The sequence below is a fragment of the Chrysochloris asiatica genome, unplaced genomic scaffold, assembly GCF_000296735.1.
Source record: "Chrysochloris asiatica unplaced genomic scaffold, ChrAsi1.0 scaffold00001, whole genome shotgun sequence".
In the NCBI taxonomy this organism is placed as follows: Eukaryota; Metazoa; Chordata; class Mammalia; order Afrosoricida; family Chrysochloridae; genus Chrysochloris; species Chrysochloris asiatica.
This window is the reverse complement of record NW_006408519.1, coordinates 26,463,046-26,487,273: the sequence shown is the minus strand read 5'-3', so window position 1 is coordinate 26,487,273 and position 24,228 is coordinate 26,463,046. Positions and strand designations below refer to the sequence as shown.

At 40.4% G+C, this 24,228-nt stretch overlaps 1 protein-coding gene across 1 annotated transcript in view; it reads left to right on the top strand.

Moving 5' to 3' along the window:
* The window catches only part of SNTB1 (syntrophin, beta 1 (dystrophin-associated protein A1, 59kDa, basic component 1)), a 361,887-nt gene that overhangs the window by 136,127 nt on the left and 201,532 nt on the right, over positions 1-24,228 (top strand). Inside the window, exon 2 of the mRNA XM_006830679.1 lies at positions 601-817. Coding sequence (XP_006830742.1) covers positions 601-817 — 217 coding nt within the window. The remainder of the gene's footprint in view (positions 1-600; positions 818-24,228) is intronic.

The window sequence follows — 24,228 nt, the reverse complement described above, 5'->3', positions numbered from 1 at the left end:
TATATAGTTTTTTTTTAAATGATTGTATAGATGTCCCACTATTTAGCCTGACCTCTTGTGTGTGAGAGAGAACATTAAGATTTTTCTAATTTTGCGCTTACAAACAATGCTCATTCAAAATTTGTCTATTACCAAAAAATTCTAATATGTATTTCTTTGCATATAAGCTGTTAGCATTTTTAAACTGAAAAGCCTGTTCTTGCTGCCCAATAGAAAATCGTGACTGTTACTACATCTATACTGAATAATTATGTGTCTGACATCCTATGTAATGGTTTTTACTCTCTGCCCATTTTTTTTTTCAGTCTCTTTCCCAGAATGCAATCTATGATCAGAAAAGATAGATGTTGTCACAGTTGAAAAAAAGCTGAAAGCAATATTCAACTGCACAGCGTCTCTCACAATAGCATTTTCGTAGAATGACGTTGGCACATAGTTAAATAGCAGGATAACTATGTTAGGAGAAAGAGAAATTCTAAACCTTGTTCTAAATTAAAAGGTCCATTATTAATGTGCTCAGTGCGCTGTTCACAGAAGCAATCATATTTGCCAGTGATCAGACATACTTAAAAGCTCCCATTGTTGTTTCTTTGCTTGCAGTGAAGTACATGCGAGAAGCCACGCCCTATGTGAAGAAAGGCTCCCCAGTGTCTGAGATTGGGTGGGAAACTCCTCCTCCAGAATCCCCTCGGCTAGGGGCCAGCTCTTCAGACCCACTATCACCACAGTCCTTCTCCTTCCACAGAGACCGGAAAAGCATCCCCCTCAAGATGTGCTTCATCACTAGGAGTATGGCCTTGGCTGACCCTGAGAACAGGTAACGAGGGCCACAGCTCTCCGCGTCTCGGCATCTCTTTGGCCTTTGGAGTTCAGAGGGCGTTCACTAGAATACTAGTGCACTCGTCTTCTGAAAGCACTCGTTTCCAGAAAAGGGTACCAAAGTGCAACCTGAGAGATGGGTTCATGCCAGACCTCCTTCTTCCCTACTTTCTCCTTCCTTTCTTTCAACCACATGGAATAGATAGTTTAAGGGCCTGTGCCCTGGGCTCTGCTTCTAGAAAGAACTGTGGAATTTGAGTTGAGATCCTGTTTCTTCCCTGATTTGGCCGTTGCCAGTCCATGTGTTTGTGGGCAAGTTATCCAAGGCACTAGACCATCAGTTTTGCCATCTGCAAAATGGAAATAATTAAGATAGATAAGCCTCATTGAGCAATTAGGATTAAACGAGTAAATTCATGCAAAGAGCTTAGCACAGAGAAACCTCCTATGACTAGAAACCCTAATAGAATTTATAATTAATGTTAGGTGGTGTGGCACTGTAGGAAAAGCTTTAGGCTGCTAAACACAAGGTTGGCAGTTCAAACCCACCAGCTACTCCTCAGAAACCCTTTACAGGGTCTCTATGAGGCATAATTAACTTGACAGCACATAACAACAACAACAACAACAACAACAACAGTGACAAGCAAATCAACCTTTGTGGGCCACAGTGAGAATCCTTGGGTGGTGCAGACTGTTAACATGCTTGTCTGATAAGCAGAAAGCTTGGTGGGTTGAGTCCATTCAAAGGCATCTTGGAAGAAAGTTCAGACAATCTGCTTCTGAAAATCAGTCATTGAAGACCATATAGAAAAAAAGAGAAGAAAATCTAAAACTCAAGGAGACAATTAGGAAGCAGAACCAAGATGGCAGACTACGCAGATTCACTACTCAGACCATCTACAGCAAAGATAGGGGAAGAGCCGGAGACCAAATGAAACACACACAGATGATAATTCTGGAAACCTAAACTTCAAAGTAAGGTTGGAGAAGTACGTGGAACACTTCCTGGGAGGAGAGGCTGAGCGGGAACTGCAGAGGAGGGAGACAGACCCGTGAATGCTCTCTCAGATGGACGTAGAGCATCCATTGTGAACTTTTGCTGGCAGCTTCAGAAACCACGGTTTGGCAGCACAGATTCACACTGGGGACTGACAACAGGACAGGTGTACTTCACTCTTGCTCTTCAAGTTCCCATGGTGATTGGAGGAATAGCCAGCCTTCACTCTTACCCACCCCCAGTGCAGGTCCCTGCTGTCTGGGAATTCACAGCTAGAGGATGTAGCTGAGCCAGAGATAGGTGGGCATCCAAAGTGCTACCATGATGCCTGAATTTGAGTGGGTTCTTTTCCAGATGTACAGAGCCCACAGAGCTGCCTGATGAGCCTTAAACTGGCCCCTGGTGACTCTCTCATTCAGATAGACAATACCTTGGCTTATGTTGTTGTTAAGTGCTGTCAGGTTGCTTCTGACTCAGAGACACCCTGTATAGGGTTTCCAAAGAGCAGCTGGTGTGTTTGAACTGTCAACCTGACAGTTAATAGTCCAGTGCTTATCCTGCTGTGCCACACCAGAAGCCCTGGACCTATACAAACTTCATTTAGGCCTCCCTCAACCATCTTGGACCTCCTTGATTAACAGGAACCTCCCAGAAGGTTCTTCTCACCTACACTAGGTTTTTGTTTATTTTTCTTCTTTCACTGTTTTTCTTTGGTTACTCTTTCTTTTCCATCTTCCTCTCTTTCCCTTCCCTTTCTTTTTATCTTTTCTGTTTCAGTTTTCATTTTTTCTTTCTTCTGTTTCTCTTTTCCCCCTTTTTGTCGTCATTCTTTTTTCACCTTCCTTTTCACTATTTCTGTTTAAGGGTGTTTTTCCCCACTCTCTTTATTTTTCACCTTTATCTGGCACTGTAGGATAAGCACTGGACTGCTAAATACAAGGTGACTGGTTGAAACACACTTGCTGCTCCTCGGAAACTCTAGACAGGGTTGTTATTAGTCAAAACAACTTGCTGGCACTAAACAACAATAACAACAACATAACTCAATTGTATTTTCTCTCTATTCTCTTCTTAGAAACTATATTGGTTTTTTGGGTGTTGAGTGATTTTTTTTTTTTATCCTTCATTATTTTCTTTTTTCATGACTGTTTTATTTTCTTGTGTGTATGTGTGTATGTTTACTCTTGTTGTTGTTGCTATGTGCTGTGGAGTCGGTTACGACTCATAGCGACCCTGTACAGGGTTTCCGAGGCTGTAAATCTTTATGGGAGTAGAAAGCCTCATCTTTCTCCCACGGAACAGCTGGTAGTTTTGAACTGCTGACCCTGAGGTTTGCAGCCCGATTCGTAACCACTACGCTACCAGAGCTCCTTACCCCACCAGAAAAGAGACAGAATACATGCCCATACGGCCCAGACAAAGGAGTACCATCTCCACCCACTGGGCAAGAGTCAATACCAGCTCCTATACCAAATGATCCACAGACAATACCAGCCAAACCCACCCTAAACTGAGCTGCATGAACAGAGAACTGGGCACACACACTTCTAACCTCTAATAACACCCACTATGAGACAGTTAATGAGAACTAACAATACACCAACATACAATTGTCAATTCAATACATACACAGCAATACCATAGTGTCTCAGAAACAATAATTTCAGTTCACATGAAGAAGCAAGAGGGAGTGGCTTAAACAAATGTCCAAGAGGCAGAGCCAGTAGGTGTTTCTGAGGAAGAAAAGATCATAGAAATACCTAAGAATTTAGAAGTGTAATATGTTGGTACTTTCAACGGATTGAGAGAAACATCAAAGAAAGCATGAAGAACACAGAAATTTTTTTTTTATGAAATCAGGAAAACTACATGCACAAACAGACAAAATAAATGAAAATTCTGAAATATAAATATATGAAACCTGAAAAATAAATTCAGAAGATTGACTGTAAGATTTCAGAAATGGACAATACATTGAAAAGGCAAGATTTGAAACAATGGAAGCCTGAATTGGTGAGCTTGAAGATAAATCTCTTAATTACTAGTAAACTAGAAGAGCCATCAGAGAAAAGAAGGAAAAAATCTGAAGAAAGCCTAAGATCAATGGGGAATACCATAAAGAGGAATAACTTACGGGTGATTGGGATTCCAGCAGAACAGAAAGACACAATAAAATTCACAGAGAACACTGTTGAAGAGCTGTTGGATGAAAACTTTGCTACAGTATGAAAGATAAGATACACATTCAAGAAGCCAAAAGGACTCAAAAAAGGATAGCCCCCTAAAGAAAATCATTGAGACATATTATAAACAAACTTGCCAAAATCAAAGACAAAGAAAGACCCCTGAGAGCTTCTCAGGAAAAATGAAAAGTTACCTGTAATGGAGAACCAATAATATTAAGCTCTGATTTCTCAGCATAAACCATGAAGCTAGAAGATAATGGAATGATATATACAAAACTCTGAAACAACAACAACAACAAAAAATGCCAACCAAGAATCATATACCCAGCAAAACTGTCCCCCAAATAAAATGGTGAAATAAGGACATTTGCAGATAAATAGAAAGTAAAGGAATTTGTAACATCCAGACCAACTTTAGAAAAAATACTAAAGAGTGTTCTTTGGACTGAGAACCAACAATAGCATACAACAACTTGAGATTAAAAAACATGACAGTACCATCCAAAACTCAATTCAGATATATAGGTATTTAAAGTGATACAAACCTACAAGACAAAACAGGAAACCAGAAATAGCAATTTATAACTCCTGTAAAATGAGAAAATCCAGTAAATTTCAAGAAAAAACAGAGTGTTTTAAACTGGGGAAAAAATTAATGAATCACAGGGTAACTTCAAAGAAAATTAATACACCTTCCCATCAAAATAAAAAATAGGAAAATCAAAAAGATTTAGTAAGCATGAAAACAACAGCAATGAAGGAAATGCAAAGAAAACCCACAAACAAAATGAACTAATCACAGAAAACTCCATGGAACAAAGAAATCAACAGCATCACAAATAAACACACAACAAAATGACAGCAATTAATTTATACCTATCGATAATTACACTGACTGTAAATGCATGAAATGTACCAGAAGAGAGAGAACGTAACAAAATGAATTTGAAAACAAGATCCTTCAATATGCTATCTACAAGAGACACTTTTACAAAGACAAAAGTAGATTAAAATCAAAGGACAGGAAAAAATATATCAACAAATGGCAATCATAAATGAGCATAAGTGACAAAATTAATCTCTGATAAATTTTAAGGCAAAAACCAGTATATGAAACAAAGTAGGGCACTCTATCATGATTAGAAGCTCAATTGAACAAAAAGATATAACCCATAATAAAAATCTACATTCCCAATGAAAGAGCCTCAAAATACCTAAATCAAATTCTAATGGACTAAACAAAGAAATACATAACTCCACAATAGCAGTGGTCATGGTGGTTGTGTGCCATGGAGTCGATTCTGTCTCACAGAGACCCTGTACAGGGTTTCCGAGGCTGTAAATCTTTATGGGAGCAGAAAGCCTCATCTTTCTCCTGTGGAACCACTGGTAGTTTTGAACTGCTGTCTTTGAGGTTAGCAGCCCAACTCGTAACCACTACGCTACCAGAGCACCTTCACAATAATAGTTGTTGTTGTTAAGTCCCATGGAGTCAGTTCCGACTCATAGTGACCCCGCATAGGTTTTCCAAGGCAGCACATCTTTACGGGAGCAGAAAGCCTCATCTTTCTCCTGCAGAACAGCTGGTAGTTTCAAACTACTGCCCTTGAGGATAGCAGCCCGATTCGTAACCACTACACTACCAGAGCTCCTTCACAGTAATAGTAGGAGGTTTTAATACAACACTGCTGATGAAGAACAAAACAACTAGAAAGAAACTCAACAAAGACACAGACCAACTAAACAACACAATGAACCAACTTGACCTCACAGACATACACAGAACACTCAACCCAACAATAGCACGATAGACAGTCTTCTCCAGGGCACACAAAACTTTCTCCCGAATTGACCATGTGCTAGGCCATAAAGCATACCTCCTTAAAATTTTAAAATTTCAAAATATTACAAAGCATCTTACCAGATCACAAAGCTATAAAATTAGAAATTAAAAATAGAAGATCAAGGGGGAAAAAATCAAATACATGGAAGTGAAAAACAGTTTGCTTAAAATCTACTGAGTCATAGAAGAAATAAAAAATTTCCTTGAATCAAAGGAGAATGAAAACACTACGTACCAAAACCTTTGGGACACAGCGAAAGCAGTGCTCAGAGGTCAGTTTATAGCAATAAATGCACACATCCAAAAAGAAGAGCACCAGGAATTGATGGAATAAGAATTGAGGTCTTTCAGGAAAGTGAGGCAGCACAGGAGGCACTCACTCATCTCTGCCAGGAAATTTGGAAGACAACTGTCTGGCCGACTGATTGGAAGAGATCAATGTTTGTGCCCATTCCAAAGAGAGGTGACCCAACGGAATGCGGAAATCATCGGACAATCTCTTTGATATCTCAAGCAAGCAAAGTTTTGCTCAAGGTAATACAGAAACGGCTACAGTCATACATTGACAGAGAACTTCCAGAGGTTCAGGCTGGATTCAGAAGAGGCCGTGGAACGAGAGATATCATTGCTGATGTCCGATGGATCTTGGCTGAAAGCAGAGAATATCAGAAGGATGTTTACCTGTGCTTTATTGACTACGCAAAGGCTTTTGATTGTGTGGATCATGACAAGCTATGGACAACATTGAGAAGTATGAGTATTCCAGAACACTTAATTGTACTTCTAAGAAATTGAAGATTAAAGAGCACAGCCTTCGATATGGATTGCATCTCAATGTCAAGAAAACAAAAATCCTCACCACTGGACCAATAAACAACATTCTTATCAATGGAGAAAGGATTGAAGTTGTCAAGGACTTCATTCTTCTTGGATCAACTATCAACACTCGCGGAAGTAGCAGTCAAGAGATCAGACGACGTATTGCACTGGGCAAATCTGCTGCACAGGAACTTTTTAAAGTATTGAAGAGCAGAGATGTCAGCTTGAGGACTAGGGTGCGCCTGACCCAGGCCATTGTGTTTTCAATAGCCTCATATGGATGCGAAAGCTGGACAGTGAATGGAGAGGATCGTAGAAGAATTGATGCCTTTGAGTTGTGGTGTTGGAGGAGAATACTGAGGGTGCCATGGACTGCCAAAAGAACCAATAGATCTGTTTTGGAAGAAGTGCAGCCAGAGTGCTCCTTGGAGGCCAGGATGGCTAAGCTTCGTCTCTCCTACTTTGGACATGTAGTCCGGAGGAAACAATCGTTGGAGAAGGATGTCATGCTGGGTAGGGTGGAGGGTCAGAGAAAAAGAGGAAGACCTCCAACGAGATGGATCGGCCAGGTGGCATCATTGATGGACTCGGGGGTGGCAGCGTTGGTGAGGTTGGCCCAGGATCGAGCATTGTTTCGTTCTGCTGTGCATGGAGTCGCTATGAGTCGGTTCCGACTCGATGGCACCTGACAACAACAACAACAAAAAGAAGAAAGAGCCAAAATCAAAAGACTATCTGATTGAGGTCACAATAGAAGGTTCTGGACAGAGTGGGCAATAATGCAGAACAAAATTCAAAATCGTAAAAAGGAGGCACATTTACTGATCTGATGGAGACTGGGGGAACCCCCAGAGTATGGCCCTTAGACACCTAGAACTGAACCCACTTCCAGAGATCCCCTTGCAGCCAAACAGTAGACCTATAAAGTGAACAGTAATACTCCTGATGTACATAATCCTCAGAGCAATCACGTCTAAGAGACTGAAACAGTAGCATTTGCCCACAAACCTCAGAAGGCAAGAAGGAGCAGGTATGAAGTAAAACAGGAAGCCTAGGGAGGAAGTAGGAAGCATGCCATTACAGTAAGGGGATTGCAACTAACATCACAAAACAAAAAAATCAATTGTCGAATGGGAAACGTGCTCTGTAAACTCTCACCCAAATAACAGTAATTTATTTTTTGAAAGGAAAAGAAAACTCTATGGAGCAGAGTTCTTTATGACACACACGAGTTTGTCATGAGTCAGTATTGACTGCGCAGCGATAGATTTGGGTTGTTTTGTTATTTTTTATTTTTGGTTTATTAGACCTCAGTGCCTTCAACTGTGTAGTTGGATGAAATGATCCTTCGAGCTCTTTTTCCACACTAAACCTCTTTTATGTTCAAGAGAGAGAAAGGAGTGGCTTTGGTCCAAACCTGGAGTGCTGCTTCCCAAAGTCTGTGCATGATCTCTCATGCCATAACACAGATCTATCACCGAACATCATGGCAGGTACTAGGATTCCAGCCAAAAGTGAGCAAATACTTGGGGGTCCCCCCCCCCATAAGTCTTAAATTTAATTCATCAGAGCTCAAAAACATATCATTCTGGGGAAAGAGAAAAGCAAGAGAGATGTAGAAGAAAGAAAAGGGAAAGGCCTTGAGCTAGCAATTGGGGAATCTTGGTGACCTTTCCATCTACATTAAAATGCTAAAAATAGGACCAGTTCTACTGGCCCTTATTTATAACATGTGTGGAACAGCTGCAACCCGCCCCAGTAGGAAGTATCTAGCCTGTTTTCAGAGTTGCTGGTAGGGGAAAGCCAAAGGGAAAAGACACAGCGAGAAAGTTGTATCTTTGGATCTCAGTTCAATGAGTTTTTTTGTTTTCTTCCCAAAGTCAATGGAAGCTTCTAGGGCCTTTCTGACTCCAGTCAATTGCATCTTTATTCCCATGTTCCTCCGGAACTGCCACATATCCTTTGTTGCTTGTATCTGCACAAGGATGGGTTATGTTGCTGCATGAAAGTGTCAGCAACAGGATCTGACCTGCTGGGAGATTGGATAGAAGGCAGAGTTAGGTGGTCCCCTCTGACACTCTATTGTTCCCCTTCAATTTCCTCCAGTTTCCTGGGGCTGCCATTGATGGCCTGGTTATTCTTGGTCTCCTCTTCCTTGGTTTCTTCCTTATCCAATCAGCGTGTCCTTACCCCACAAGTCGGCCGTCTGTGGCTTCAGATCTGATGAATTCATAATTTATCATGTTGCCTGTCTTATGCTAGGCACTATGCTAATTACTTCAGACCGGTAATTGCAAAACAAAAGCCTCCAGGTGTAACCAGACCTCTGATAGGTCTTTTTATGGTTTATCTAATGTTTTGGAAATATTTAACTTGTTATTATATTGAATCATTGGGCAATTTCACATAAAAGTCCAGGTTTTTGCTTTTCTAAAAAATGGAAGGTTCTAGTGATATGAGGGACGCGTTGCTGCAGGCAGAGCTGTAATCTTCATAAGCCTTCCCATTTGACCAGAATACACTCATCTTACCATTCATATTGCCTTACACTGAAGGGATTCAATTAATTACTTGTCCTGACCTTATAGGCATTTGGATTTGTAACCCTATTTAGAACTCTTAATAGCCCACTTAGTTTCTATCATTACACTAATTCTGCAGATTTAAAAAAGCAGCAACAAAAAAAAAAGCTGAGGCTCAGGATGCTTATGAGTTCCCAAGGACACATACATTACAATGAAGAGGCTATAAAAGTTGGTGGGAAATGCAATGAAAAGACAACTGAATTTTCCCACTAACTTTTGAAACCTTAGTTGTCTATGGTGTAGTGGATTTCAGGCCCAAGTCATAGAATAAGTGACAATGACAGCTTACCATAACCAAAAAGAGTCAGTTTTTGACATGAATTTTGATAGGTTATTGTTAAGCACTGTGGAGTCCGTTACGACTCACAGAGACCTTCAGCACAGCAGAACCAAGTATTGCCTGCCCTGCACCATCCTCACAATCGTTAAGCTTGAGCCCATTGCTGCTGCCACTGTGCCAATTCATCTCATTGGGGGTTTCCTCTTTTTCACTGATCCTAATTTTTACCAAGGATGTTGTCCTTCTCCAGGGACTGGTCCCTCCTGATAATATGCCCAAATTATGAGAGACAAAGTCTGGCCATCCTGGCTTCTAAGGAGCATTCTGGTTGTACTTCTTCCAACACAGATTTGTTTGTTCTTCTAACAGTCCATGGTACTTTTAATATTCTTCTCCAGCATCATAATTCAAGTGCATCAGCTCTTCTACTGTCTTCCTTATTCAGTGTCCAACTTTTACATACATATGAGGTTACTGAAAATACCATGGCTTGGGTCAGGCACACCTTACTCGTTAAACTGACATCTTTGCTCTTAAACACTTTAAAGAGGCTTTGTGCAGCAGATTTGCCTAATGTAATATGTCGTATGATTTCTTGACTGCTACTTTCATGAATGTTGATAGTGGATCTATGCAAAATGAAGTCTTTGACAACTCAGTATTTTTTGTATTTATCATGATGTTATCTATTGGTCCAACGATGAGGATTTTTGTTTTCTTTGCATTGAGGTGCAACCAGTACTTTACATTGAGGCGCAAGCAAGGTTGTCTCATCTGCATATCGCAGGTTGTTAATGGGTCTTCCTGCAATCCTAATACCACATTCTTTTTCATATAATCCAGTTTCTTGTATTTTTTGCTCAGCATACAAGTTTAATAAGTATGGTGAAAGAATACAACCTTGGCACACACTTTGCCTAATTTTAAACCATTCAGTGCCCTCTTGTTCTGTTAAAATGACGCATCTTAATCTACATGCAACTTCTTCATGAGCACAATTAAGTGCTGTAGAATATTCATTCTCTGAAGTGTTGTCCATAGCTCCTCATGATCCATACAGTCAAAACCTTTGCATAGTCAATAGAGTACTGGTAAAGATCTTTCTGGCATTCTCTGCTTTCAGCCAACATCCATCTGATGCCAGCAGTGATGTCCCTCATTCCACGTCCTTATCTGGATTCAGTTGGAGCCTCTGACAGCTTCCTGTCAACGTACTGTTGCAGCCATTTTTGAAATATCTGTAGCAAACTTTTACCTGCGTATGATGTTATTGATATTGCCCTGTATAATTTCCACATTCCATTGGGTCATCTCTATTTGGAAAAGGTACAACTAGGGATCTCTTCCAATAGTTGTCCAGGTTCTTGTCTTCCAATTTTCTTGGCATCGATGAATGAGTGCCTTCTATGCTGTCTCAGTTTGTTGAAAGATTTCCATTTTTATTCCATCAATTCCCTAGGACTTTTTCTTTGCAAATGCTTTCAGTGAACCTTGGATTTCTTCCTTTGTCTCTTGATCATATGCTTTTTCTCAAAATAAGTGAACAGCAACCATTTCTTTTTGGTACAGTGACTCTGTATATTCCTTCCATCATCTTTTGATGCTTTCTACACCATTCAATAAGGAGCTCTGGTAGCATAGTAGTTACGAATTGGGCTGTGAACCTCAAGGTCAGCAGTTTAAAACTACCAACTGTTCCACGCGAGAAAGATGAGGCTTTCTGCTCCTGTAAAGATTTACAGCCTTGGAAACCATTGTACAGGGTCGTGATGAATCGGAACCGACTCCACGGCACATAACCACCACCACCACCACCACACCATTCAATATTTTGCCCTTCAAGTTAAGGCTTGAATTGTGTCTTCATTTCTTTCTACTCGCGAAATACTGAGTGTGTTCTTCCCTTTTGGCTTTATAATTCCGTATCTTTGCACATTTCATTATAATACTTGACTTCGTTTTGGTCTGTCCTTTGAAATTTCTGTTCCACTCTTTTACTTTCTCATTTCTCCCATTTGCTTTAGCATTGCTATACTGGAGAACAAGTTTCAGAGTGTCTTCTGACATCCATCTTGGTCTTTTCCTTCTTTATTGTCTTCTTAATGACCTTTTGCTTTCTTCCTGTACGATGTTCTTGATGTCATCCCATAACTCCTCTGGTCTTCAATCATTGGTGTCTAATGCATTAAATGTGTTTTTGAGATGATCTCTAAATTCCAGGTCAAATTTTGTCTCTCATGGACTTGTTTTAATTTTGTTCAGCTTTAACCTAAACTTGCATATGAGCAATTGATGGTTTGTTCCATCGTCTGCCCTTGGCCTAGTTTTGGCTGATGATCTAGAGCGTTTACACCTGGGTGTTCCCTGATGGTATTTAAAATACTGGCAGAATAACTTTCATCATCACAGCAACCGCTAGACACCACAGTCCAATAAACTGACAGATGAGGAGTGGACTGGCATATTAAAGAAGCCATCAGTGCCTTAGAGACAGAGTTTGAGTAGATGATTTATTTTTTCTTTCAGCTATGGGCTTCTATGCTTGAAGTCCTCCCAGGTTACTTCATTGCGTTTTAAAGACTATTTCAGAAGACATCAGGCCTTAATCCAAATGAAAACTTCACTCTATGTGCCAATCCAGTAGAAGAAATTGTGTTTTTACATTTTAATATTGGTCCTTGTGTGTCCACCATTGAGTGTATGTAAGATAGAGGGACAGCCTGTCCTGCTAGCTTGTGGGACCCAGTGGGGCTGAACTGAACATGCAAACCAACTAATGCGCAGGGCTCAGGAGGGGGCTGCAGCTCCAGACAGGTCCAAAACTACTGCTGACAAGGGAAATAGATGCACCTTGATACACAAAATACTTCAAGAGATTAGAGGCCTAAGTGAGTCTTGCCCCTGGTGCAGGCAGAGAAGAATACAATAAAATAAATATATTTTATGTGCTTGGCCCAATATAGTAAAGCAACCAAAACAGTGGTGTCTTCATTAGCCAACTCTTTGCTGTATTCAAGACATCTAACACAAAGTGATTTTTTAAAGTAAAAAATATAGATATGGGGAAAAGCATAGAAAGATTTTTACAAAAACTGTAGTCATTGTGGTTTCGATATGTGACAAGGTACAATGCAAGCTGAAAAGCATCAACCAAGACAAAGAAGAACTCATTTATGCTCAAGGCCAGAATCCCCAAGGAAAATATAACAACATGGATTTTTCCCATATAACACAACAGGAGTCCTGGTGTGGCACTGAGGGTAAATGCCCTGGACCGCAAGGTCGGTTTGAACCACAAGGTCAGTGGTTCAAGCTCACCAGCTGCTCCTTGAAAACCCTGTGCAGGGTTGCTATGAATCAGAACTGACTCAAGGGCACTTCACAACAACAATCTTTATAGCAGAAACTGTAGACATTTCAAGAAGAAATAAACGTGTTCTTATATTAGGTAATTTAACATACCACAATCGGTCAAGGGGAAGTGGACAAAACTAAGTAAGGATATAAAAGCCCCAAACATAATGAATTAGGGAGATCTGACTACATGGCAAACTTTGTACCCTGACCACAGAGAATACACTTTCTATTCAAAAGCACATAGAACAATCACACAATTCACTATATATTATATATTGAAAATACAGTAATTTCCATGAGGTAGAAAGAATACAAATAACATTTTCTGAGGCTGGTGGGATAACACTAGAAAATCAATAACAAAGCCAAACCACAGAAAGCCTTTCTCCCTGGATTTTTAAAAGCTCTCTATAAAATAGCTCTTAGGTCATAAGGGAAATACAAAGTGAAATTGTGGAATTTTGTAAAAATGAAAACAATGCATATATGAAATAGAGAAAGGAGGAGGAAGGGAAAGTGTGCTGAAGTCAGCTAGACCTGAGATAGAATCCCAGTTCTATCACTTCAGCATGAATTTAAGCAAGTGACTTATTTAATCCAAATAACAACTGTAGGTTGCTCTATCTGTGGTTAAGTGCCTTGAGTTAGGAGCCTGTATAGGGAGAAAGTTGAGACATTCTGCTCCCGTAAAGATTAACAGCCTTGGAAACCCTGTGCAGGGTCGCTATGAGTCGGAACCGACTCCATGGCACGTAACAACAACATAGGGTTTCCAAGGCTTTTTACATCTTTGTAGGATCAGAAAGCCTCATCTTTCTCCTGCAGAGCAGCTGGTGGGTTCGAATCACTGACCTTGTGGTTCACAGTCCAGTACTTATCCTATGAAGTCACTGTCCTAGGTAGTAGGTAGGACCCTGGGTAGAAGCGCTCTAATCTCCATTTTATAAATGTTGAAACTAAACTTACAAATGAGAATAGATACAAATGGTAGGTTTGGGATTTGAACCCAGGTCTGGTTGAGTCCAAGGTCAATTTCTAAATCATAACCCCCCTGACTTTAGCACCCAGGCCAACAGCTCACCTGAACTGTAAGCACCATGCCCAGGAGTTAATGGTCTCCTGGGGACTAAAACTGGAGAACTAATGGCAAATGCCACAGCATCTCAGGGCTAATCCCCTCAGCTGGGGACACACAGCTGCTTATCGTTTGCATGAAAAACACTAATGTTCAATTTCTCAAATAGAAACACACATAGAACAGCAGGCAGGCTTGCTGCGTTTTCTCTGGAAAAGGTCACTCAGCAGGCTCTGAATCCACAGGAATATGTCACTGTAGTGACTGTCAATGATTACAGCATTAAAAAAAACAAAATCTCCCTCTTCCGTGCCTCTTGTTTTTATACTTCAGCTCTCTGCATAGCTACTGCCCGGAACCCCATCCTCCGTCCTTCAGAGAATTTGAACCTATTTCCTGCTTGGTGTTCTGTTTCTGGCTTAATCCCTCCCCAGCCCACCTCCCATTTTTCATCATCCATCTGACACCCTGGTAGCCAAGAGGCCTTAAAATTCTTAAAATTTACTCATTTAAAGGGCAATGGAAATTTGGGGGGAAAGATAATGGTGATGCCTACCCAACAGGGTGAATATAATAAGTGTCAATGAATGGTCCATGTAAAATATGCTGAAATGGCAAATGTCTTGTTACGTGTCCTTACCACAATAAAAAATAATGAACTCATTTGATCAAAATGACTGCTTGTCACCTCACCTCTACTAATATCTAAACTCATCAGTATTGCATCAAAATCCCATTAGGTTTTGGGTCTTTGTGAACTTTTCAGCTCCTCCTCACCATATATACCAGTTACTTTTAACCAATGCATGCATTCCCTACACTTGCTCCTGACCACTTCCTAAGCCAGTTGCTGTAGAGCCAATTCGGACTCATGGCCACCTCATGTGTGTCAGAATAGAACTGTGCTCCATAGGGTCTTCAATGGCTGAGCTTTGGAGGTAGATTCTCACCTCAGCATCAGTTCAAGTCTCTGAGAAGCTGGGCAGCGTTTGTGGGTGCCCAGCTTACTTGCATCATTCTTTGGGTTTACTTTACTCTGCAGCATCAGTTACCTGGCTCTGTTGCTGTCTTGCAAACTTGTATTGCACTCTGTTCTCTCTTATTCTCTGGTGGATGTGTTCTTACTTTTGCTGCCTGTTTTTCTGAAATCTTGCAAAGCAGAGGAGATTAATATGAATTGCCAAGTAATTATTTTTTTCCCAATAAGAACCTTTGCATAATTTACATTTTTGTACACAAAAGAGTACACAAAAAGATCATTTTAATGAGCTTAAAAAATATTTTCATAGCCAGGTTTTTTTCTAAGAAACTTTATTTCCCCCACAGATAAATGTGAGTATCCATCCTAATTAACAAGCATTTTTAATCAGTGGGATAGAGATTAGTAAGGTTTCACTGGTGATGATAAGCTTGTTTAGAAAAATTAATTTATCTGTTTGGTTGGCTTGATAAATAAGAGCATTTAGGAGAGAGCTCAATACAGGGCTCTTGCAAGTTTACTTTAAGCCCATCCCATGCCTCTAAGCACAACTATAAGAAATTATCAGTTCCTGTCTTCTAAAGTTTAAAGTTGACCATCGTGTTGCTGAGAGATTTTTACTAACATGGGCTCTCAGTATTCAGACATTGATCGTTTGTGCTCCATCCATTTATTGAACTCCATTGGGTTTACAAAAAGCACCCTAGCATTTCCCAGTTGAGATAACAAAGTCTCTGAAAGTAACCCTAACCATCATGTGAGCAAATACTCAAGCTGGCATCACCTGCCCTAGTGATTCTATGGTGGAAGGCAGTGGTTCAGAAGTCCCCACCTGTCCTTTCGTCTGCATATTTAGAATTTAGTTTTTTTTTAATGGAGGATGCATCTGGGTGCAGAGAGCTGCAGATGTATTTAAAAAATCTATTTGGATATGCATGGGGTGACTCAGTGCTATAATTCTAGCCAGTGTAGCTCATACATGGCCACAAACTGCCATTCAGAGGAGACTTGCGTGTTGTTATGAGGCCAAACAAGTTCAAGCAGAGCTTTCATACTAAGACAGACTAGGAAAAAGGGCTGGCTAGCTAAAAAACAGCCCATGAAGACTCCATGGGTCACAGTGGTCTGATAACGCAGCCAATCGTGGGAATAGAGCAGGACCGGGCATGCTTTTGCTTCATTGTGCTTGAGGCCACCCTGAATCTGGAACTGTCTGAATAGCAGGTAACCACAGGAGCAACTGTGATAATCAAGCCATGTCCCCTTGTTCCTAAATAATTCTCAACTAGGAAGATGGACATTGCTGGGACTTAAGCCTGATTGGACTTTCTTTCCTTTTCTTGAATTTCAACTTTTAAACAGAGTATTAATTACTCAGGTTCTTTGTCCTGGTGATGCAGTGGGTTAAGCATTAGACTGCTAACCCAAACATCGGTGGTTTGAACCCACCAGCCACTCTGCGGGAGAAAGATGAGGCTGTCCGCTTCCTCTATGGGGGGTCTGTGGATGCAGCTCTGTTCTGTCCTGGAGGGTCGTTGTGAGAATTGACAAGGTGACAAGGGGGTGGGTTGTTAGGTGCTGAGATTCCAGCACTGACAACTTTTGCCCCTCAGGTAGACAGTATTGACAAGTAAGCTGACACTTACGAAACAGTGTTATAGAGAGGTAATGACAAGAGTATAGGATGCAATGACTGCCCCCTTACTGGAAAGGCGCCTAATCCAAATGTCTGTTTTTGGAGAGTGGGTCTTGTCAATAAGAATGAGTCTCAGAGGAAATGCTACTTGAATATAAAACAGAAGTTAGATTAGCCAGTTAAAGGTTGGAATACGCAGGAAGTGTATTTCTGACAAAGAAAATTGTTTGTTGAAGGATTCGTTTTTCTAGAGCAATCTATAAGAAGGAGAGTTTATCATGCTGAGAATTAAGCCCCTTTATAGTTTAGATGTTATCCTAAGAGAGGTTAAAAGTAGAACAATGTTGTAACAAAGAAAGTTTACGTTGCCTTAAGGCTAAAGAGTGGATGGATTGAATTGAGGCAGGACTGGAGACAGGAGGGTTAGGTAGGGGATTGTTGCAGAAATTCAGGTAAGAGAAAATGTTTGGTTTCTACTGAGGTAGGGGCAGTGTTGATGAAGAGATGTTAGGTGCCTTTCATGAGACTTTAAAAGGTGAGAGAGTAGAAGGGTGAGGCATCCAAGGAAGCAGAGCCCTGACAAGCCACACACCTGTCTACTGTTACCTAGACAGTGGAGCTGGTCCGAAGTGCCTGGGACTGAGGACAAGCAAGTACATTTGGTGGTAAGTGGAGGCTAGGTAGAGGCACAGCCTTTGGGAAATTACCTGGATTGATAATCAAAGATGGCTGCAATTTTATGTCCATCGTTATATTTTTGAATATATTAAAGTTAGTGTCCATGTCTGAGCTCTGGTAGCATAGTGGTTACGAATCGGACTGGGAACCGCAGGGTCAGCAGTTCGAAACTACCAGCTGTTCCGCAGGAGAAAGATGAGGCTTTCTGCTCCCATAAAGATTTACAGCCTCGGAAACTCTATACAGGGTCGCTATGAGTTGGAACCCACTCCACGGCACATAACAATAACAAATCATTCTTAGGGAGTCTTGGTGTGGTGCTATGGTTAATGCACTGCACTGAAGAGTCGATTTGAACTGCAAGGTTGACAGTTCAAGATCACCAGCCACTCCCTGAAAACCTGTACAGGGTCACTGTGGGTTAGAACCAACTGTAAAGCACTTAACAACAACAACAAATCATTCTTAGGGAGTCTTGGTGTGGTGCTATGGTTAATGCACTGCACTGAAGAGTCGATTTGAACTGCAAGGTTAACAGTTCAAGATCACCAGCCACTCCCTGAAAACTGTACAGAGTCACTGTGGGTTAGAACCAACTGTAAAGCACTTAACAACAACAACATCATTCTTAGAGCTACAAATAGATTATTGTTGTTAAGTGTCATCAAGTCAGTTACAAGTCATAGAAACCCTGTATAGGGCTACCAGGGAGCAGCTGGTGGGTTTGAACTGCTGACTGTGTGGCTCAAACTGACCTTGCAGTCCAGCACATTATCCTGCAGCACCACATTACTCACTAAATATGGAATGGGGGCTACAGTGATATGAGTCAGGTCCTGGCAACACACAGATGTCCCACTTGAGGGACAAGTTGAAGAACATTCCGTAAACTGATTGTAGAGTAGAGGGCTATGTTAACCAGTTGCTGTTGAATCAATTCCAACTTTGACTCTTGGTGACCCCACGTGTGTCAGACTAGAATTGTGTACCATAGAGATTTGAATGGCTAACATTTTGAAATTACATCACCAGGTCTTTAGTAACCCTAGGACTGAGAAGCAAAAGGTACAAGTTACTGCAACCTGAAAAGGACGGTAGCCCTGGAGGAAGAGAAGAGTGCAGCAGGTGGAATGGAGATAACCTAAGACCATTCTCTCCAGTCCTAGAACCTCCTGTCAGTACCTCCAAGTGGCTGCACACAACCAGATGCTGGGGACCTTAAAGCAAACACAACACAACCCACTGCCATTGAATCGGTTCCCACTCATAGCGACCCGAAAGGACAAAGGAGAGCTCCTTAGGCTTTCTGAGCCTGTAAAATCATTATAGGAGCAAATAACCTCATCTTTCTCCCTCAGAGCAGCTAGTGGAATTCAACTATGGACATTGCAGTTAGTCGTCCAGTGTTTAACGCACAGTGTCACGAGTGATGCTGTTTATTCCAGAGTTTGATAGCTTGGGGCACAAATCAAGGCAGAGAATGTATCTGAAAGCATACGACAGAAAAAAAATAATAAATCACAAAAAGTGCATTTACATTATTCCCTTTGAAAACAGGTCTTAGGTGAATATTACACATTTCATAATAAAATGTGGTTAACCCAATCATGTTATTTTTTGACCTTGTTGTTGAAAACATCTTGGACAGTCTCAAATTAATATTAATATTTATGGAGTCTTGTTTAATAAAAGATGTTATGCCCCACCTACAGATGTTTTTTGTTGTTGTTGTTGTTGTTGTTGTTTTACTTTTTATTGTGAATTGAGTGAAGGTTTACAGAGCAGATCAACAGTTTTACAGTCAATAAATCCTGCACTGCAGTCTCCTCAATGGAACATCGCTCATCCCACTTCCTCTTTCTTGTTTCCATTCCTCCTTCCTTGCCTACCCTTCTGGATTTTGTCCTTGTGTAAATGCTACCCTTCTGGATTTTGTCTTTGGGTAAATGCTACCCTTTTGATTTCAAATGGTTGACAATTGTAATGGTGTGCGTACCTCACTAGTGTTGTTTTCCCCCTATATACTTATTTATAATCACTTCAGGGCTCTACCAGACACTGCCTGATCTTTTTTTAGGATTTTGAGTTTGGTTTTCTCCCACTCTATTCAGAACTTCTGTGATCCCTTTCAAAGAAGTTGGTATTGATAGCCAGGCACCATCTAATTCTTTTGGTCTCAGGGTCATGGAGATGATGTTCGCGAGACTAATTGTTTCCATGTGTCTTCAATTTTCGTCCCTCTTCTTTCTTCTGGATGTGGAGAGACCAATAGTTGCACCTCAGATATCTGCTCATGAGACTCTAAGATCCCAGTCATTGTTTACCAAAGTAGGATGTACAGTGTTGGCTTTGTGGACAACATTATGCCAGTTGACCTTGATGGCCCCTGAGCACTCAGGCACACCAACATTCCCTCAAGATGTTTGGTAATGTCTAAGAAGTTTTCATAACTTTCCTGCCTGTATGCTTCACCACGTTCATGGATATATTTACAGCAAAGATAACACCCATACTTTATCAAACCTACATATATTTGTGGATATACGCCTACTCTCCTTCCTACACCCATTTACTCTGCATATCTATCTATTTATTTACCTGTTGTGGTTGTTGTAAAGCTCCATTGAGTCAGTTCTGACTTATAAAGACACTGTATAGGGTTTCCAAGGTTACCATTATTGCAGGACTGTATTGTTGTTAAGTGCCTTTGAGTCAGTTCTGACTCATAAAGACCCTGTATACGGTCACTGTTATTGCAATACTGTATTGTTGTTGTTGTGTTCTGTCAAGTCAGTTCTGACTCACATTGACCCTACATAGGGTTTCCGAGAGCAGCTAGTGAGTCTGAACTGCCAACTTTGTTGTTAGCAATCCAGCGTTCATTCTACAATGCCACACCAAGACAGGACAGGACTGTGTATATAACAGCATTTCACTCTGTTGCCTTTAACCCTTGCACGTCTTCCCATGTCTTCCACTGCCTCCATCATTTGTGTGTGTGTGTGTGTGTGAACTTCCCTCTTATTGAATATTTCCTTCCCCTTTCCCCAAGTTAACATGTGTCTACTCTCTTGACAGTGAACTACCCCTATCCCTTCCTTTGCAACCCTGGTATCCATCAAACAATGTTTCTTTTAGCATAAAAACTTTTTTTTTTTTTTACTTTACCATCATGGTCTCATATATTTGCCCTTTTGTGATTGACTAATTCCATCCAGCATAATGTCTTCCAGGTTCATTCATGTTATGAGGTGTTTCATCATTATTCTTTGTATGTAGTTCCATTGTGTACCCAAATTTGTTTATTCATTCTTCCATTGATGGGCTTCTAGGTTGTTTCCATCTTTTTGCTATTGAAACGAGTACTGCGGTGAACATGGGTGTACATGCCCCATGTAGAGTTTTAATAATGAACTTTGGTGACACGATGGTTAAGTGTTTGGCTGTTATCCCAAAGATCAATGTTTCCAACCCACCAACCACTCCAAAGGAGACATCTGTGGCAGTTGGCTTCCATAAAGCTTACGATCTTCGGAACCTATGGGACAGTTCTACTTCATCCGATAGGATTGCTATGAGATGGAATCAAATCTACAGCAACAGGTTTAGGTTGATTTCGAGTTTTAATAAAGATTTCTTTTAGCTTCTTACGAAATCCACACACTCTGGGAGCCACTGAGGCTTGATTAACCCACAATATATTGCCCTGAGATTATCTTTAAACATTAAATGTTAGACCAAAAATAACCCCTGAAGTCTTTAAAACAAAAACGCTTAGCTTAAGTAGTAAAGAATGTCTTCCTTCTGTATTGGGTCAGATTGACATTAGCAAATAGAAAGATTACGTAGGGTTCCTTATAGGAAACTGAAGGGACAGTCATTTTATGTTAATGGGGAAGGAACAATTTGGAAAAGGAGAGTGAGAATGTTACAGAACTTGAAGACTGTCATCAACGTCACCGAATTGTACATGTAGAAATGATTGAATTGGTGTATGTTCTACTGTATATGTTCTCAACAACAACAACAAAATAAAGACATAAGAGAGATTACTTTCAGTCACACCTACTCTTTCCCTTTCCCATGACTTGACCTAGATAGAGAAGAGACAATTGAGAGGCCCAGAAACAAAGAGTGTACTTCACTCCAAGTGAAAATTTAGATGACAGGACAGCTTAGCAGTGATGTAGGTAGGTAGGGTTGGTGATGGGTTTTTTCATTATCCTCAGAAAGCAAAAGAGGTCCAGAGGGAGCATCTTCCTCTGTTATGACAAAACCAGGGATTCCAGAAGATACAGGCAAGAGTGCTGCTGTTACCATATAAGACCAGTTTGACAGTGAAATATTCATAAGAAGGCAGCAGAAAATAGATAGATAGATAGATAGATAGATAGATAGATAGATAGATAGATAGATAGATAGATAGAGACGTGAGACGAGGAACGGGCACATCTGAGCACTAACCGATGACTAATGAGAAGCAAAACTGGAGGCTGCCAAATCTTTTAATGTTAATTTGCTTTCATCTAAAATGCCAAATCATTTACCCGTATGTACACACTTTCACTTATCATGCGGTGCTTTTCTTCCCCTAGAATTAAACCCTCTCCCCTGCCTTTGTTATGAAACAGGCACCGAAGGCCAAGTAGTGCAATTTGTTTTAAGTTTCCTGTATTATTAAACATTCAGACAATTAGAAAATGTTTCCTCATGTTACCTGGAAACGAAACACTAGATCAAGCATTAAAATTCTTGGAGCTATTTTCTCAATCTCTCTGGCAGTAATTTTAACAAGATGCATGATACAGTTTTGAAAGGATGATTGTGAGGCTGGGCCAACCAGGGCTTAATTACTGGATTTTCACTTACTATCTGAGTGACGTTAGGCAATTTACTTCACCTCTTTGAATCTTTTTTTATTTTTATTTTTAATATATGTGAAATGAGGATCATGAGAGCTTTATGTATGTACTGTTTTGAGGATTAAATAAGTTGAGAATTTGCCTAATGTCTGAGGCATGCTGTTAGCTGCAGCCAAGTTGATTCTGACTCATGCAGGGGAGAACTGCTCCACAGGGTTTTCTAGGCTATGACCTTTCAGAAGCAACTTGCCAGCCCTGCCTTTTGAGGCACCTCTGGGTGTATTCAAACCACCAAATTTTCAGTTATTACTTCAGGCATAACTGTTGTGACTCCTGCCTGGTACCTAACCAGTTGTGAAGGAGCTCTGGGAGCGTAGGGATTACGAGTTGGCCTGCTAACCTCAGGGTCAGCAGTTCGAAACTACCAGCTGTTCTGTGGGAGAAAGATGAGGCTTTGTGCTCCCGTAAAGATTTACCGCCTCAGAAACCCTATGCAGGGTTGCTGTCCGTGGTACACCACCACCACCATCATAGAGTTGACCTCAGCGCATGGTAACTCCATGTAGATCAGAGTAGAACCGTGCTGTGTAGGGTTATCAATGGATAATTTTTCAGAAATAGATAACCAGACCGTTCTTCTGAGGCACTTTTGGGTGAACTCAAACTTCTAGCCTTTTGGTTTGCAGCTAAGTGCATTAACTTGGCACCTATGGACTTGTAATTGGTATATAGCAAATGTATTCTCTTCCTCCTTGTTTTCTTTGAAAACTCTCCAACCTTACTAAGATTATGAAAGGATCCTTTCAGTGTCATCCAATGCATTAAGAATTTAAAAATAGTTTTATTAAATGCTAGGACAACTGTATGCTTCTCAGGATATATTTGGGCAGATGAAAATCACATTGTGACTTTAAACATTCCTGCCTGATCTCTCATCTGCAGTACCTGACAGTTTGAAGAACTGGGTCAGTTTGCAAATACCATCTTCAGATTTATTCTCCAGGACACACAGAGATAGGGAGTTGAATCCTTAAGAAGGGGTGAAACTGAACCAAAGCCACATGCGATTTATAGAAATATTCCAGTAAGTGTTGATGGCAGATTTCTCCAGCTTCCTGTCAGATATGCAGAGAAGGAGAATGGCAGATAAAAGATGTTGCATGAGGCAGAATAGAAATTGGAATCAAAGCATTTCAGCTGATACCTTAGTAATTCCAGATCCTGTTGACTTCAGCTTGCATCAACTTCCCAGCCTTCACAAATCCATTATCGTCATATCTGTGTACAAAAGCATATTAGTGTGTGTCAGCACTCCCTATGGAATGTAAATTTGGGGCATTTTTTTTCTTGTTCTGTATATGTTTTGATTATGTTCCACCTACCTTTTCTTTCTGTATCTTTATAGGGTAAGATATAAACCATGCTTATAATTTTTTGTGTCTGTTAAAGAGAGAAGAACTAGTAGACATTAGCATTGAACTAAATGGGCTAACCAAAAGTCCATTAAAAATTAATGCCCATAGCAGTGGAGAATTTACGAATCACTGCAGTCTTGGTATTCTGTATGCTGTAGTGGAAAGAACTTTTGATTTTGAAAACAGAAGGACCTACGTTTGAGTCCTAACTCTTTGAAATTTTGGATATCTGTTATTACCTCTGTAAAAATATCAGTAAATCCATGTCAAATGGATCTACTTTTCAGAATTAATTTCACATAAAATGACTCTCAAAGTGAAATATGTACACCCTCTTGGATAAGGTGGGTTTTACCAAGAAGTATATAAAGTCACTTTTACTTTAGAAAATTTTGGAGAGTAGACGTTACCATAGTGTTCATTCAGATGACTTTTGAAGCTAAAATATGAGACTTCAGAAACATTTTGGTTTTAATTATTTTAGATCAAGTCCAGATTCCTTCAACAATTAAGAATTCTCAGAGAGAGAGATATTAGAAGCAGTTATGTTGATAAAAGTATTGAGCAAATAGGAAGCTATTCCTGTTCATTGCCATTGAGTTGGCCCTCTATTCATGGTGGTCCATGTACAACAGAACAAAATACTGCCCCGTCCGGTACCACACAGGGCTCCCACAAAAAGGGTAAGAATTTT